This window comes from Amyelois transitella, chromosome Z (genome assembly GCF_032362555.1).
Source record: "Amyelois transitella isolate CPQ chromosome Z, ilAmyTran1.1, whole genome shotgun sequence".
NCBI lineage: Eukaryota > Metazoa > Arthropoda > Insecta > Lepidoptera > Pyralidae > Amyelois > Amyelois transitella.
In genome coordinates, this window is record NC_083535.1 from 12,417,635 (window position 1) to 12,435,928 (window position 18,294).

Below are 18,294 nucleotides of genomic sequence, written 5' to 3' on the forward strand. Positions count from 1 at the left end.
ACCCACTGATCGACTCAAGGATCAGCAAAGAAAGTGTCTAGTTTTGGGAGATTGAACTATAAACCCAAAACGAGAAACGGAGTTGTTAACAAAACATTGCATGGCAGTCTGATGAAGTGAATAAAAATATTGGTATTCCTGATAAGACGAAATAAATTAACTTTTATTTAAATTACATACCATAGAAACATTATCTATTCACTTCAACAAATACATTTTTAAGCAATTAATTGAACACAGAACTTGATAGCAGGTCGTAGAATAGACGATTTCATTACTGCCCAACGGTCACAATAAAAATAATCGCATATAATAAGCCCTGACTATCTGCGCATGCGCATAAATTGTATAATTATCAGTAAGCAACCACTTCAACGCAAACCCTAACGAAACTATCACATGAATTATAAGATTATAATAATTAAAATACAAGTTTATGCATAGCTCTAACAAAACTTCTATGTTTAAGATTAATATTCCAATCAATATAATTTCTTCCAGCAATGTTTCTAACACATAGAACTGTTGACTTGTTGCGCAGAAATTGTTGCTTTATTAACAAGAAAACATTAAGTATTGTGTTGTGAAAAGTGGGTAGCCGGGGTGAAGATATACTATATAATATTTTTTTTTGTATATACTGACCACAGAACAAAATACCTCAGTACTCATTCAATTTGACGATTCAAAAACATATTATCGTCAATTTTTCTTCTTTTATCGTCAAATAATTTCAATAATATCTTTCAATACAAAAGAAAATAACTTTTTTAATATAGACATTTAAAAAGAATTGCAGTAAAAAAAATCCAATAATCGCTTTTAATACAAGGGAAAATATCCGAATATAACTTCACCCCAGTCTCCGCTAAAAAGACGCGCTTTATAGAGGTGCGCAAAACCAAGTGTCACACTAACTTACCGTCTACCCGCTAGATGGCATTGTATATAAATATAATATAACAATATATGCATACTATACTAATTATATAACACCCACAAACACATAAAACAACACCGCTATTTACATATACATACATAGATCATACATATATACATATAAAGTAGTAGGCCGCTGTAAAGGCTAACAATTTTTTATATAACAACCGCTAAGAGATACGCATTAAAATTTGTGCTATAAGTCTTGGGCATAAGGTAAAATTTACAATGGCTCATGATCTGATCATCATTATCTCTCGGCTTTAAGAAGTCTTTGGGTTTGTATAATGTCTTCTTCCACCTGGTTTTAGTCCCGGTTGCATCCTCACCACTCTGGAAAGGAGCCCGGGGTATGCCTTTGACCGTGGATCCTGGATTGGGTGTGTCAGGTGTTTACACGAAGCGACTCCCGTCTGACCTCCGCAACCTTTGCAGGGGAATATTACCCGTATTGGATCGATCATTACTACACATCCAGTTGGCTGAATGTGAAGATTTCCTCACGATGTTTTTCCTCACCGTAAGAACATCGGTTAGTATTCAAACTAATGTACATATCTTCGAAAATTGTCATTGGTACATAGCCCAGGTGGGTTTGTAAAATAAAAATAACCGTTATGACCGTTCTGCCAAGAACGAAACGACAAGGGGACGATTTAAATAATTAGAAGAACATTTCAATTTTTTTAACTGTACAGATATACTATGTATAAAACAATTCATTTGTCAAAATGACAAGAGTCCGGGATTAAATTTTCGACTTTTTTTCAGAAATCTCTTTTGCCTTTTAAGTTGGTGTAGTAAATAGGAAGTCGTTTTCACAACATGTAATTTCTAGGTTATGTTAAAAGCATTGACATAGAACGATATATTAATGATGTTACAATAAAACATATAAAAAAAAAACAAAAAACGCCATCAAATTAAAATTGAATTTACTGTTTTATTTTTATGGAAAATGTAATGTTACGTGTGTAAAAAAAGAACTTCTCTCTGTATAAAAAAGGAAAAATGTACTCTACTGACACATCTATTAACATACAAAATGCTACAAACATCGGATTTTGTTGATATAAATGTATAGAATGAATTAAATTAGGTACTACTATACACGACCTACAATATGAATTTTCTGAAATATTTCACTGTTAATTTTTTTTAATAATAAATTATAAATAAGTATCAACTGTTCTTTTCCTTTAAAATGGTCATAAAATAATAATTATATACAATAATGCTGTGTGGTTTCCGGCACCAATAGAAACAGAATAGGACCACTCCATCTTTCCCATAGATGACGTAAAATGTGACTAACAGCTAAAGGCTTATAAAATTGGAATCTATTCCTGTCACAATTTGAATCTCAATTCCATCATAATGCCATACAGCTAAACTTTTCAAGACTCATTGCTCTGTCTAACTCGCAAGGTAAAGAGACGTGACTATATGTTTGTATATATAATAAATAAAACAGTAAATTCTCTCAGACGGAAGTTAGTGTGGTCACACTACACTCTTACCGCGCCGCCGCCGCCCCAATGATAAAGCTATGACGTCATGCTCGGATGTTAATCAACGTACGTGTTACGTCTCTCTCTCTCTCTCTCTCTAATCGTACGAGTGAGAGTAGTTAAGTAGATTGGAAGAGTTATTTGTATAGTTAAAGTATTATACTGAGTGTTCTGAGTATATTTCTATAATCTGTGTCTAAGTAGTGCTGCTAAAGACTCTCTCTTTGGTATGTCTTTTTTTAGGTAAGGAAATTGTATCAAAATAATATATGTATCACTTTTTCAGATTCCACCCTCTTTGGTAAAGTAAAATATTTTTAGGGAATCTTATTTAATAATTCCAAAATAACTCAGTCATATCTGTGACGATGGTAAAGCAGACCTTTAAAAAACAGATTTTAGTTCATCAAAATAACATCGAACTAATCTAATACATCAGTAAGTCTCAGAATCACGTAACGAAAACGGACGAATGAAAATGATTGTGCGCATATCGGGGGCGGCGTGCGGTCATTGCGCACCTCCCTCGCAGGCTAGCCTAGCCTAGATCTAGCCTAGCCTAGACGTCGAGGCTAGGCGACGGTGCAGTTACTAGCCTCGCTGCTGTCAGTGGGGGGCCTAGCGTCGGGCCTGGGGGGAACCTCACGACGCCGGGCCTCGCGGGCTTCGCGCATGCGCGAACACGACTCGTTGCCTGATGATTCTGCGCCTGTTGCGAATAAAAATGTTATTGGTAAATCTATATCTGGATCGAGTTCGACAAAAATCACGCCTGTTTTTTTGGAAGTATCTCGATCAAATTACCGACGTCCTGGTAAGGGGTCAGGTCAAGAGTACCCGAAACCGCCGAGTTTGCATGAAGAGAGTTATGAATGTGGATGAAGCGAAGGAAGTGTGCACAGATCTTGGCAAGTGGAAAGAGGTAGTCTCTGCGTACCACTCCGGGAGAGAGGCGTGATTTTATGTGTGTATGTATGTTTCTTGAAAGTGTAATAGTTATTTCGCTTCATCCGCATTCATAACTCTCTGTACACAAACTCATTGGTTTTAAAGTACTCTTAACCCGATCTTCCATCAAAATCAAGTCTACGATTTGATCAAGTTTCAACCGTCTAAGTATTCACCGAGCACAATTTACATTAAAAAAAAAAAAACTCACCCGTGTCGGAATAGTCGTCGTAACCAAATGAGTCGTCAGAGAAGTATACGTCGTGTCGCGGTTGCGACGTCAGCGCGGGCAGCGGCGACTGTTGCGCGTCGTCACCGCTGTCGTCAGCGTCCGTGTACTCGTCCGAACTGGATTCTTCTTCGTCGCTGCGTAAATTTACGAATGAATATTTAAATTTTAGTCGTATATAATATTTATTACATAAACATACATACATACATATGGTCACGTCTATATCCCTTGCGGGGTAGACAGATCCAACAGTCTTGAAAAGACTGAATGGCCACGTTCAGCTATTTGGCTTAATGATAGAATTGAGATTCAAAGAGTGACAGGCTGCTAGCCCATCGCCTAAAAAAGAATCCCAAGTTTGTAGGCCTATCCCTTAGTCGCCTTTTACGACATCCATGGGAAAGAGATGGAGTGGTCCTATTCTTTTTTGTATTGGTGCCGGGAACTACACGGCACATTATGACATAAAATGTATTATATTATACCAAACACTATACATATGTATATTAAATTTACAAATTGAATACATATAGTATAATATACTTATAATATACTCGATCCTATAAACAAAAAAGTCAGAGATGAGAGATAAATCAAACAAAACGTAAATGTCCGAATTTAGATCCGGCATTTTAAAGATGTTTATATTTCAAAAATGGATCTTAATGTGTTACAATAAAGCATACAATTCTTAAATCTTATCTCTGCCAGATTTTTTAATACTAAATTTTTTTAAGGATTGTGTGCTATAGTGTATTAATTTATAATCAACTAGAGGCCGCCCGCGACTTCGTCCGCTTTAAAACCCTATCATAACGTAACAATCAAAGCCGCTAGATACCCCCTGAAGGTAAGGGCGGGGGGGAGGGGGATTGACTATAAAGAAGAGGATAGTGTTTAAACCATCAATTACCTTAGTCCACCAGCGCAAGACGTCTCCGAAGCCAAGAAGTTCCTATCAGTCCATTCGTCTTCATCGATTTCTCTCGCCCCGCTATCGGACAACTCCAAGCTGATCCTCTCAGGTGTGGGGGTGGGGGCTTCGCTGCGGGGTGGGGGCGGGGCCAATGACCCCGGGGTTATCGCGTCGGGGACATTGACCCCGGAGTGACGTAAGCAGACTAAGCGGCTGCCGTATCGTTCCATTGTATAGTTACTGTTGCGAAAAAAGTATAGAAAGATTATTTAAAATTAAGATGGTAAGAAGTCGAACTATTATCATACATACATATAATCACATCTATATCCCTTGCGGGGTAGACACAGCCAACGGTCTTGAAAAGAAGGCCACGTTCAGCTGTACGGTTTAATAATAGAACTGAGATTCAAATAGTGACAGGTTGCTTACCCATCGCCTAAAAGAAGAATCCCAAGTTTATAATAAGCCAGAGACTAAATCTTTCCACTTGCCACGATCTCTGCACACTTCCGTCGCTTCATCCACATTCATGACTCTCTTCATACAAGCTCGGCGGTTTCGGGTACTCTTGACCTGACCCTTTGTTAGGACGTCCTTAATTTGGTCAAGATACGTTCGTCAAGGCTTTTTTCCATTCCTTCTTCTTTCTCTTCCCCAAATACTTCTTTCACATTATCCACATATTACAATATTTTGAAATAATAACTTGTAAAACACTCACACTAACTTGTAAAGGTACCCTAAACCGCCGAGCTTGCATAAAGAGAGTTATGAATGTGAATGAAGCGAAGGAACTATGCAGAGATCGTGGCAAGTGGAAAGATGTAGTCTCTGCCTACCACTCCGGGAAAGAGGCGTGATTTTATGTATGTTATATATGTATGTAAGTCATACAAATTTTAAAATAAAATCGACGTAAACATCATCATCAACCATACAAAGTGGTCAAGTAGTCTCTGTTTATTTATCCAGGAAAAACACTCACCCAGGCCTCAAGACAGTCTTACAAACGGCGCATCTGAAGCATGCTCGGTGTAAATGCAGCCCGTCCGCAGTCACACCTTCGGCCGCGAACACTCTAGTACCGCAAGCAGCACACTGCATCCCAGCAAATGACGGGCCGCGCCATGATTTCTTGAGCTGTAAAATTCAAAAAATTCAAAATTTTTTATTCATTATTTTAGGATACTTCATACATACATACATACATACATAAAATCACGCCTCTTTGCCGGAGGGGTAGGCAGAGACAACCTCTTTCCACTTGCCACGATCTCTGCATATTTCCTTCGTTTCATCCACAAAGGATAGGATACTTCATATAGCTTTATAATTGTCAAATCGTATGGTTTAACAACATTGGTTGACGTCAAATAAATTACTTAAAACTAAGTTTACCGCCGCTTCCAAGGCGTCAGTGCATAATAAGCGGTAACAAATTATTGTAATTAGATACGTTATTATAATATGTGTTATTGACTTTTAATTGAGGAGAAATCTCGCAAGGGTAGGTGTAGCTCATAGAAATGTAAGAAATGTAAATATCACAGAACAAGAAAACAACATCTTGTTCAAATACAATGCTATTTTTGGAGATAATTAAAAAATATATACATAGGTTTTAAAACACTGAATCAATTTGCCCTAGCTAATTAGGCGTTGTCCTAATCTTAAGGCACAGAATAACTACTTTTTTTTTATTACACAGATGTAACTGCGCAGAAGTGTAATTGTTGCGTACATACATTCATACATATGATCACGTCTATATCCCTTGCGGGGTAGACAAGAGCCAATACTCTTGAAAAGACCGATAGTCCACATTGAGCTATTTGGCTTAATGATAGAATTGAGATTCAAATAGTGACAGGTTGCTAGCCCGTCGCCTAAAAGAGGAATCCCAAGTTTGTAAGCCTATCGCTTAGTCGCCTTTCACGACATCCATGGGAACAAGATGTAGTGGTCCTATTCTTTTCTGTATTGGTGCCGGGAACCGCACGGCAATAAAAAGGCACGTGTAATTGTTGTATGGCGCGAAAATATTTCTATCTGTTGAGCCAATCAGAGCGCGCTATTTGAACTCGCGAACAGAACTGCCCGCTATTGTACTACTATTATGAGAGATAGCAGGAGCCATCTTGTTTTTGGATTTGAACTTTAATGTAATTGTAATACGGTTGTAATTTTATTGAGTTTTCATACGGTGTGTTTTGGCGGTAGGTTACGCTATTCGCGCCGTCGCATACATCCAAGGCGGTATAAACGTGATAGTAAGGCTTTTTAAAATATTAATTATAGGAGTATCACTATTTGAATCTCAATTCTATCTTAAAGTCAAAAAGCTGATCGTGTCCTATCGGTCTTTTCAAGACTGTTGGCTCTGTCTACCCCGCAAGGGATATAGACGTGATTATATGTATGTATGTATGTAATTAAAGGAGTCTCTCACCTCTTCCTTTGGCACGGATTTGGCAACATTATCAGGCTCCTCCTTCTTCACAAACTTCGTGGCTAAATTGGCAACCTGAGAAAACACAAATGAATATTCAAATAATTATTGTTGGTTGCGAGAAGTTTATTGGAAAATTAGGAAATATATTAAATACACCAAAGAAATGAAGAAAAGAATGATAAAGATAAATGAAACTAAAGAATGTGGATGAAGCGAAGGAAGTATGCAGATCTCGTGGTAAGTGTAAAGAGGTAGTCTTTGCCTACCCCTCCGGGAAAGAGGCGTGATTTTATGTATGTATGTACTCTAAAGAAGACAGAACGAGAACAGAGGAGAGAAATGATCACTGTTGGCTCTGTCTACCCCGTTAGGAATGTAGAGATGATATAAAATATCAAAGAGAACATGTACAGAAGTCAGACCTTGTTAGTGCCGTGGTCAGGGCGGCCAGAGTCGCGCAGTTTCTGATCCAACTTGCTGAGAGTCTCGTCAATCTCGCACCATTTCTCTTCGCCGGCGTCACCTTCCTTCAGTCTTCTTTGGCGGCCGAGAAACTGCACACAACAGATAAACATAAATAAATTAAAAAAAAAAAGAAGTTTTGTTGATGCAATAAACCTCATTAAAAAAATTAAACAGTTAGGAAAGAACGACGACGAATTCGTTTTTTATTTTTAAAAACAAACTTCAACAAATTTCACCAATTCACAAATGTCAAATAAAAAAAAATCCCTAGCTTTTTTTTTAATTAATAAATTTATTAGTGACAGATGAGGAAACGTTCAAAAACTAAGCATTACGAACGACAACGAATTGTATAAAATTTCTGAACGCTCAATGTTAACAATAATCATAAACTATGCATTCAAAGGTATCCAAGATTACCCACCTGCTCCCTATCCCACTTGGGCACCTTCTCGGCGGCCCTGGGCTCAGGCCTGCCGAGTCTATTCTCCAGTATCTTCCTCTCAATCTCCTTCACGTTCCAGTCGTCACGCTCAATCTTACCGACGGATCGCATCAGGTCCTGATATATCAAAAATGAACACATATAGTTTCAGTTTTGAACGTTTTATTTTCAGGGTATTTCCCTAACCGTAGTGCGGGGATGTTTTTTTGCCGCGAACAACAAAACGAAAGGAAAATATTATCGATAACTTTATTAGTGTTAGTAAACTATTTCTCAAATTGTAGATTTACAAAATGTGCAACCTTGAAGCGTAGAATTTAATTAAAAGTCATGGGTCCCCGAAATAGTAGCGTATTTTATAGATAAAAAGAATTGAAAAATTTATAACAGAGTTATTACAAATTATTACTTTACATTTAATCTTCACATGTCATTAGTAAAATAACTACCTTTTACGCGGAACTTTACAGCCTTGAGTAATTCCACAAAAACATTGCCTATGTCACTTTCTTCTATTCTATGTGCCTAAATTTCATGAAAATCAATCTATTCGTTCTCAAGTTCATTCGTTACAAACATACAAAAATATAAAAAGCACCTTAGGTTTCGAAGACTTTGGCGCGGCACTAGTGGCTGAAGAGCCGGACAGTTCGGCCGCTAGTTTCGCGACGCGCGCCCCGCCCCCCGCCGTTCTCCCCCCACCGCCCACGATACGCCCCTCCTCCTGTCAATGGACACCGCATTAGTACACTGTTGACGTATTGGTTCCGTCCGTCAGGGTGATTCGTAACAAATTTTGTTTGAAAGAAAAACCAAATGATGACATTTATGGAATGATATCATTTTAGTAAATATTGTTGGAAAACGAAGAACGTGCCGTGAAAACGTGAAATTCTCTAAAACAAATTTTGACATCTGGCAATATTTGTACCAAAAAAAAAACATCAAACAGCAAAAACTATTCCATATATTCTACTTTTTGGAAGTTTTAACGAATCATACGTCAAATTTGGATTTCGTTTCGCAAAAAAAATGTTACGAATCAAATTATTTGGGGTGACTGGAATGCAGCAGTGATTGTAGCCGCGTATGGGCGCTCGCTCGCCGCTGTCGCTAGATAACAAATGTTGCTGATTTACAAATACAGGCAGTTACATAATGGCATATACCTTAACAGGTGTATCTTAGATTTGTCTACATAATCTTTGATATAAAAACACTCTTTATCCGAAGCCAGGTTTGAATATAAATAAATTTAAATGTATACGGAAAAAATTATCAATTGCATACAATTTTTTTCATGCTATGAAGATGTTTTACTCAATATTAGATCACACCTATTATTTTATACCATGCAAGTAATAACCTGTATTGTTAACTTGAAATTCAACCGGACGTTATAAGCAATAGGCCGCCGCTCGAACAAAGCGGATGCTATACAACTAGCCACCATTCTTCTAGATTATTTGACAGAAAAGGAAAATATATATCTATTTATTTTGGCATGATATAATATTGTCTAGAAAATAATTTATTGGTATAAACAAATTAGGAATAATAACAAAGATTGTTATCGTCTCAAAATAGAGACTAGTCCTAAGAAAATCTATTTGTTATAACAAATCAAAGACAAAATTTACAGTCTATTCACGAAGCTTGACATGACATGTGTCTTATCTATCATCTCTTTCTGTCTCTTTGGAAATGATAGAAAGAGAGATATCATAAGCATTGTCAGCGTTCGTAAATAAAGGGGGCTGAAATCAAAGCCGGGACTAATGAATTCAGAGGCAAGTACATTACCCCTGTTCCGCAGAGAGCAATTAATTCAAATTCTCTCATACCAAAATAAATAGAGTAAGACAGACAATGGTAGCTAATTTTGTAGTATTATATCTTAGCGTGTCGAAGCGCCCATCCGCATAGCCTGTGCGAAAGACGAGACGGAACCGAAAATGGAAAATATAAGCTTTTTGCTGCTTTGTAATTGACCAAATCTTGCACGAACATGCCATGATAAATTCCTGGCAATACTAGTAAAAAAGTTAATTTCTTTATTACATAAAAATATTGAATCAATAGCGCTTTTGATTGATAAAAGATATGACCAAGGTATTACACGAATAAATTACATAGCATGTCCCTGCCAATAGAAACTGCATTATTTTATGTTGAGATGACAGCTACGAAACGGGTGGTCATGTAATAAAAGACATGACAATCCCGAATAACGCTCGTCACCAAAACGAAGCCTTAATATTTACACACGTTCCGAGTGCGATCGCGTTATATTATATCACTCTACATACCGTCTCTTCTTCAAGTTAGTGAACACAGTGTAAGGAAACACGTTATGAATTGCCAAATTTATTTCATGCACACACTTTTTTTTAAAAGTTAATACCGTGCATCACACGAGACGTTGCGGGTCTTTTGTCGAGTTAGTTCATGCGTCACACAACGTCAAACTTTTCTCACGTAGTGTTGCAGTTGTTTCTCGAGGTTGCGCACGCGCTCGCCAAAGTGTGGGGCGCTCGCCCGGTACTGCTGTAAGCCGTAGTCGTTCTCCAAGTCTGCCGATGGTAAGTCAACTCTAGCTTCTGTCGCCAACATCTGCAAACTCTTCTCGAAGCGTTGCCGCATGATCTCTCTGGCGGCCCGCCTTCTGCCGCCCCCCTTAGCCCGCTTCACTTCCGCATTTTTCTTCTGAATCATATCCGAGACCCGTTGCATGCGAAACGCCATATTAGTATCACCAGAGTTTCTTCTCTGGGGTTGCACCAATTCTTTCGGTTTCTGTCCCTTAATCAGATCTACGACCCTCTGCCTCCGCAGCGCCATCTCTGGATTTCCGATCGACTCCGATCTCTTGGATCTCTCCGGGCTGGGCGTGTTGCGACGTTTACCCTCAATGATTTCCGCCATGCGTTGCATTCGTAAAGCCATCTCCGGAGTGCCGACCGAACCGGACCTGACCGTTCGTGATTCAGGACTCGGTGTGTGTCTACGCTTGTGATTTTCAAATATTTGCGCGATTCGCTTCGTGTTTTGAGCTATCTCCGGTGACCCGACCGAATTTGATCGCGCGAACGGGGCGCGTACGTCGGGACTTTGCGAATGTCTCCTTTTTTGGCAGTCCATGACATCGGAAAGGCGTCGCCCTTTCTGCGGAAAGGGGCCTTCCGTGGAAGACGACCTAATAAATTCCTTCTTTTTTGGACTAGAACTGGCCGATTTTAACTCTTTCTTTTGCGCTTTAGTCTCTGTCACCAAAGTGACATCGGTATCGGCCGAGTCGTCCTGCAGAATGTCTGAGAAATCAGGTATCTTCATAGTGGAAAGATCTAGCCCTTTCAATTTCCGCGGAGGTTTCACCGGCTTCTCACCATCCTGAAATATGTCTGAAAAGTCTGGTATTTTCAACGTAGACGCATCTAAACCTTTGAGTTTACGTTGTGTTTTAACTTTATCCTGGTTACCATTACCATGAAAGTAATTAGATATTTTCGTATTAGCCACCGTAGTTTTCGTTGTACCTTGTAAGAGTTGCGCTAACGATTCCCTCAATACCTTAGGATCGGGTGATTCGTCAGGATCTAAAAGCGCCAAAATTTGCTCCTGTAAGTCTGTCTGTTTGTCCGCGTGCGTGTCGGACGACAGGTCGTCGTGTCCGTCGATCAGTCGCGCCAGTTTGGTGATGTCGTCCAGCTGGAGTCGGCCGATTTTTCGTCGGATGTAGTCGGCGGGATCGGTACTTACTTGTCGGACGGAACGCCGCTTCTTACGGTAGCTCGAGTGCGATTTGTCGGCGTCCGCCGCGTCTGAAAACAGTCGTGATCGTGAACGAGAGATGCTAGGATCGAATTTTTTTTTTTTGACACGATGATTATTGATTTAGTGAATGTATGAGGAAACTCATCCTTGCTTCTTTTTTGGTCACTAGCTTTATTTTTGGTCACTTTATTTGACTTATCAGAATCAAAATACGCTGAGAAATTGTTGAGCTCGGATATACGCATGGTCATAAAAATGAAAATTCATAATGAAAGAGGCAGCCCACATAAAAAGCATTAAGGATGCGTTATTATAATTAATTTCAAATAAATTATTAATAGATATATACATAAATAAAATATATATAAACTAACATACACTCAAATTTTTAGATGCATCTGATTACGATCTGATTGAGATTAAGATCAGATCTCGTATCTCGCATTCTCTATGTATATAAATATAATTGACAGCCTCTGTGGCGCAGCGGTAGTGCGCTTGTCTGTGACACCGGAGGTCCCGGGTTCGAATCCCGGCCGGGGCGTGATGAGAAAATAACTTTTTCTGATTGGCCCGGGTCTTGGATATTTATCTATATAAGTATTTATTTTAAAATAAAATAAAGTATCGTTTAGTTAGTATCTCGTAATACAAGTCTCGAACTTACTTCGAGGCTAACTCAATCTGTGTAATATGTCCCGTATAATACCTACTTATATGTTTATAAATTTCATAAAACAATTCAATCAATATTGTGGTTACTTACTCGAGTACACAGAAACGGAGTGCTCGGTCGAATTTCGCATATGTTTCTCCTTTTGAAGAGACTGTTTGATCTGAAAGATTCCACACAACAGTCGGATAAATAAAAAAAGCGGCCAAGCGCGAGTCGGTCTCGCGCACGTAGGGTTCCGATACATTATCTATATTAAAAAAAAGATCCCTTTGATAATTACTTTATTTATATTTAATTATTAATTAAGAAAGATAACTTACAACTTAACATTTTGTGAAAATTTTATACAACTTAACATTTTGTGAAAATTTTAAGCATCTAAAATTTCAGCTGTCTACCTATCGACGCTCGGCAATTACAAGTATTATTTGATACTAGCTGTGCCCGCGACTTCATCCGCGTGAAATAGTTATTTTGGGCATCATTGAAGCCCTCAAGGATGAATATTTTTTTAAATTTTCCATTATTTCTTCACTCCTTATAGTTGCAGCGTGATGTTATATAGCCTAAAGCCTTCCTTGATAAATGGTCTATTCAACACAAAAATATTTTTTTAATTCGAACCAGTAGTTCCTGAGATTAGCGCGTTCAAACAAACAAACTCTTCAGCTTTATAATATTAGTATAGATTTACCCTACTGTTATTATAAATGCTAAAGCAAAAAGTTTATTTGTCTGTTTGTTACCTCTTCACGGGTTATATACTGTATTTAACTAATTAAGAATAATAACAGTTACTATGGGATTTGTGATAAACCTGTTTTCCATTGTAGGTGGCGTTTTATTCGATTGCTTTTTGTTGGTGGTGCTAATTTCGTCGTTTCTTTTGTAGATGGCGCTAAAAGTGTAAAAGCTAATCTTATATATAAAATTCTCGTGTCACAATGTTTGTCTCCGTACTCTTCCGAAACGGCTTTACCGATTTTAACCAAATTTTGCATGCATATTCAGTAGGTCTGAGAATCGGCTAACATCTATTTTTCATACCCCTTAGTGATAAGGGTTGCCTACCCTTAACATTTTTTACCCTTAAAATTATTTATATGGCAAAACAACGTTTGCCGGGACAGCTAGTATTATATAAATATAAAGAAGTTTACTTGATCGAAGACATTGGAGTCGTGTTGTACGTGGGGCACTTCTCCCTTGAAGAAGTTGTACACTCGTGACAAGTACGTCCTGATTTTGGCGTCGGGAACATCGCGCAGCGTACCCCCTGAAGGGAGGGGCGCAATGCCTGTACAAGAAATCAATTAAATACGTAAATGTTTACAGACAAATTAATTAAATAAGAGTTAGTTAATGTTTAAGAGTAAGTTAATGTTTACAGACATCTAATGAAGCCTACTTCAGACACGTAGTGTGAATAGGACTGTTGGAGTGAGAAGGCCTAGACTAGAATGTACCTTGACCAAATCGGAGACGTTCTGGTGAAAGGTCAGGTCAAGAGTACCCGAAACCGACGAGCTTGCACGAAGAGAGTTAAGATCCGCAAAGGATATAGATGAGATTATTGTATGTATGGATTTGTATAATGTGATTATATGTGGATGAAGCGAAATAAGTATGCAGGGATCGTGGCAAGTGGAAAGATGTGGTCTCTGCCTACCTCCCCGGGAAAGAGGCGTGATTTATGTACAAACATATGTATTTCCTAATATTTCTCGATCATACATACACACATATAATCACGTCTATATGCCTTACGGGGTAGACAGAGCCAATAGTCCCGAAAAGACTGAATGGCCACGTTCAGCTGCTCGGCTTAATGATGAAATTGAGATCCAAATAGTGACAGGTCGCTAGCCCATCGCTCAAAAAAAGATCGCAATTTCACAAGCCAATCCCTTAATCGCCTTTTACGCCATCCATGGAAACGAGACGGAGTGGTCCTATTAGATTTTTTCGTATCGGTACCGGTAACCACACGGCACATTTCTCCACCATATTGCAAGTTTATCATCTCACCGAGCTCATGAAGACTGTGATATACAGCCCTGGGCGAGGCACCACACGGCAGCAAGTCCGGTCTGTATCGTCTCACGGCCGCTGACAGAGCTGGACCACTGGCGGCAGCCCGAAGACCACCTTCCGACCATCCCACCCAGTTGATGAGAGCCTCTTCGGATACATCCGATTCTGTGTAGAAAAAAGATATTAAAATTACATACATCTATATATATAAAAGCGAAAAACACTCACTTAGGAATCACGAAATCTCGAAATCTACTGAGCCAATAAAGATGAAATTTGGCAGGAAGGTAGATTTTAATTAGGAGGGATCCACTAAAAAAGGATTTTTGGAAATTCTATTCCTAAGGGGGTGAAATAGGGGTTGCAAGTTTGTATGAAACTTCGTCATTTTTAGTGTGGGTTACGCGGACGAAGTCGCGGGCTACAGCTAGTACATACATATATACATATGATCACGTCTATATCCTTTACGGGGTAGACAAGAGCCAACAGTATTGGAAAGACTGATAGGCCACGTTCAGCTGTTTGGCTTAGTGATAGAATTGAGATTCAAATAGTGACAGGTTGCTAGCCCGTCGTCTAAAAGAGGGATCCCAAGTTTATAAGCCTATCCCTTAGTCGACATCCGTGGGAAAGAGATGGAGTGGTCCTATTCTTTTTTGTAATGGTGCCGGGATCCACACGGCACAAAAAAAAATTTATCGTAAAAAATATTATGTTTTGATTTTTTTTCAAGTCCGATTGTTTTATATATTAGTAAGAGTTCACTGAAAAATGAAGAGTTATGAATGTGGATGAAGCGATGGAAGTGTGCAGAGATCGTGGCAAGTGGAAAGAGGTAATATCTGCCTACCCCTCCGGGAAAGAGACGTGATTTTATGTATGTATGTATGATGAATAGAATAAAGCACTTATTGTAGGGAAAATTAATAATTAAATATATTTTATTTCAATGAACAGGACCAATACCGTGTGGTTCCCGGCACCAATACAAAAAAGAATAGGACTCCATCTCTTTTCCATGGATGTCGTAAAAAGCGACTAAGGGATTGGCTTACAAACTTGGGATTCTTTTTTAGGCGATGGATTAGCAACCTGTCACTATTTGAATTTCAATTCCATCTATTGTTGGCTCTGTCTTCCCCGCAAGGGATATAGACGTGACCATATGTATGTATGTAACAGGAACAAAAAGGTAAAATGTTATTAAAATTATCACAGCAAAGACAGATCATATCTTTTTGTAGTTTTGACATGGCTTTTTCTCTTCCTGGCTGTCGAGAAGCCTGCTAGTCGTAGAAGACTGATGATTCGTAGAACCCTGTCACCGGATGTAGCGTAATATGTAACTAAAGTGATGTGTCATAACTACATTAATGTCATACAAACCTATATATTTTTGGCAAAGACCTAGACTTCATAATTTAATCACAATCATTCATAAATCTCTCCCCTTGATATTTTTGACTTATTTTTTTTTACATATTTTTAGTTCCCCAACTAGAATAGGGGGTGAATAATACAGAAATAAAGGAACACAAATGAGACTTTGTACAGGAGTCAATAAAAGGCTCAGCTTTTAGAGGAGAGAGCAAATGCGAGAACAGCGCACCTCTATTATAACGTGTGATACACTGATCCCCAGATTACAAACCTCTCCTTCTCTTCCTGGCTGAAGGCTTAGCATCCAACGGGAGGGGGTCATCAGAGTCGTAGAACCCTGTGACCCTGTGCGGGGTCACGGCCGTCCGGTTCAGGTTCGGATACCGGGTCCCGGGGTCAAGGGTGTACGCGCCGAAATCTCGATGAAGGTTCTCGGGGGTCGTTTGAGCTGGGGGTGAAAAGTTATTATTTTTATGTATGTCTTTTTTTCAATTTAAATATCTTTATAGGAGTCATGGAGCTGAAATTAGATTCTGTTTCAAGGTAAAAGTTATTATAATAGTCTATATTTTACAACGCGCCGAAATCTCGATGAAGGTTCTCGGGGGTCGTTTGAGCTGGGGGTGAAAAGTTATTATTCTTATGTAGTTGTTCCAATTTAAATAGAAGTATCTTTATAGGAGTCATGAAGCTGAAATGATGTGTTGATTCTGTTTCAAGGTAAAAGTTAATAGTCTATATTTTACAGTCAGGGAAAACGTCGTGAGGAAACCTGCACATTCAGGCAACAGGATATATAATCATGATCGATCCAATACGGGTTAGGCTCCCCTGCAAAGGTTGCGGAGGTCAGACGGAAGTCGCTTCTTGTAAAAACCTGACTCACCCAATCCAGGATCCATGGCATACCCCGGGCTCCTCCCCAAATTGTTTACAATGCAACCGGGACTGAAAGCCAGTATTAAAAATAAATAAATAATAGTCTTTATCTCAATGCAAAAACACTCACCCAACAGCCTATAAATCGATTCCCTCTCAGCAATGACTTCCAACGGATGAGGTGTAGGGCTCTGGCCCCAAGTCCTGACGGCCCAGGCCGCGTCCAGGGCCGAGAGGAACCCCCGGGCGCACCCGGACCCCGTGGGCCAGAAGGGCTCCAGTAGACTGTCCCCCACCAATTGGCAGAGGAGGCGGCGACCGTGACGTTCGTATACCTATTAATATAGGACTGTTTTAGATGCATGTATGACTCGTGAGAACGTTTCATGTATCACAATTGGAACAAAATGAATAATAATTAATAGGTTCATGCTCAGGACATCATTCCAATCGGCTTTCTATTTTAATTTCCTCTCGCGTAAGGTTGACTGGAAGAGATTGCTTTAGCGTCTTTACAGAGATCTGCAAGGATCGTAGCAAGTGGAAATCCATAGTCTCTGCCTACCCTAATGGGGAACCGGCGGGATGGTATATATGTATGTATGTGGTTCTCTACATACATATGTACATACGCAACACAATTATCACGTCTATATCCCTTGCGGGGTAGACAGAGTCAACAGTCTTGAAAAGACTGAAAGGCCACAAGGCGAAATCTCTATATGTTTCTACGTTCCGACAAAAATGACGATCGTTCTGTTCAAAGTTTACCATCGTTCTGGTTAAAGTTGACATGTGCTATACTCACAATACTAGCATTCTCGGCGGCGTACATCGAAGTGAAATCGAACAACGCTACATCTGGTTCAATGCGAAATCACTATATGTTGACAATCGTTCCATTAAAAACGAACGTTCCAACAAAAGATGACAATCGTTCTGTTCAAAGTTTACTATCGTTCTGGTTAAAGGTGCAACGTGTTATACTCACAATACTAGCATTCTCGGCGGCGTACATCGAAGTGAAATCGAACAACGCTACATCCGGCTCCCCGTAATGGTTCAGTGCGAAGTCTCTCAATGGAAGCCGGCCGTCGGTGGAGAATCTAGCCGCTTCCTGAGCGTAACGCATCAACGCGGCGCGGTCAACGTTCTCCACGCTTAGTAGACGCGACACTTCGGAGTAGTCCTGTGAAGAATATATAGATATATATGTATATGTATATAAGAATACTAGCTGTCCCGGCAAATGTTGTTTTGATATTATATTATTATATACTTTATAGACACACTAGCAGCTCATTAAACTGATGCGTGTGAATTTTGATGCTTGGAGATTTTTTATAAAGTCTGTCTAGCCGATCCTTAAAACAATTGACTATATATATATATATATGTATATATATATATATATATATATATATAACTAGTAATTTCTAGTGGAAGCTCGAAGTTTAAATTCTCCATCATCTATACCTACATTTAAAAATAAGATTTTAATTTTTTTCTTTTTTTGGACCGATTACACAGATTGAGTTAGTTCAAGCCGTTTCGGAGGACGCTAGACTTTTATATATAAGATAATAATTATAACTTTTAGTTGACGTTATTAAAGAAAATGATAGAGTGCAGTGCAA

At 39.0% G+C, this 18,294-nt stretch overlaps 1 protein-coding gene across 4 annotated transcripts in view; it reads right to left on the reverse strand.

Annotated features, from left to right (window-relative positions):
• The window catches only part of LOC106142306 (F-actin-monooxygenase Mical), a 59,114-nt gene that overhangs the window by 15,509 nt on the left and 25,311 nt on the right, over positions 1–18,294 (reverse strand). For 3 of the 4 annotated variants that reach the window (XM_060953699.1, XM_060953700.1, XM_060953701.1), the window contains 15 exons: positions 17,649–17,846; positions 16,788–16,992; positions 16,050–16,226; positions 14,390–14,560; positions 13,522–13,658; positions 12,452–12,521; positions 11,671–11,732; positions 8,510–8,635; positions 7,891–8,028; positions 7,424–7,555; positions 6,999–7,073; positions 5,535–5,689; positions 4,544–4,786; positions 3,610–3,764; positions 3,047–3,159 (listed from right to left, as the gene is read on the reverse strand). In XM_060953699.1, coding sequence (XP_060809682.1) covers positions 3,047–3,159; positions 3,610–3,764; positions 4,544–4,786; positions 5,535–5,689; positions 6,999–7,073; positions 7,424–7,555; positions 7,891–8,028; positions 8,510–8,635; positions 11,671–11,732; positions 12,452–12,521; positions 13,522–13,658; positions 14,390–14,560; positions 16,050–16,226; positions 16,788–16,992; positions 17,649–17,846 — 2,157 coding nt within the window. Of the gene's footprint in view, positions 1–3,046; positions 3,160–3,609; positions 3,765–4,543; positions 4,787–5,534; positions 5,690–6,998; positions 7,074–7,423; positions 7,556–7,890; positions 8,029–8,509; positions 8,636–10,389; positions 11,290–11,376; positions 11,733–12,451; positions 12,522–13,521; positions 13,659–14,389; positions 14,561–16,049; positions 16,227–16,787; positions 16,993–17,648; positions 17,847–18,294 lie in introns of all 4 variants that reach the window. The other variant, XM_060953702.1, reaches the window with a different exon arrangement.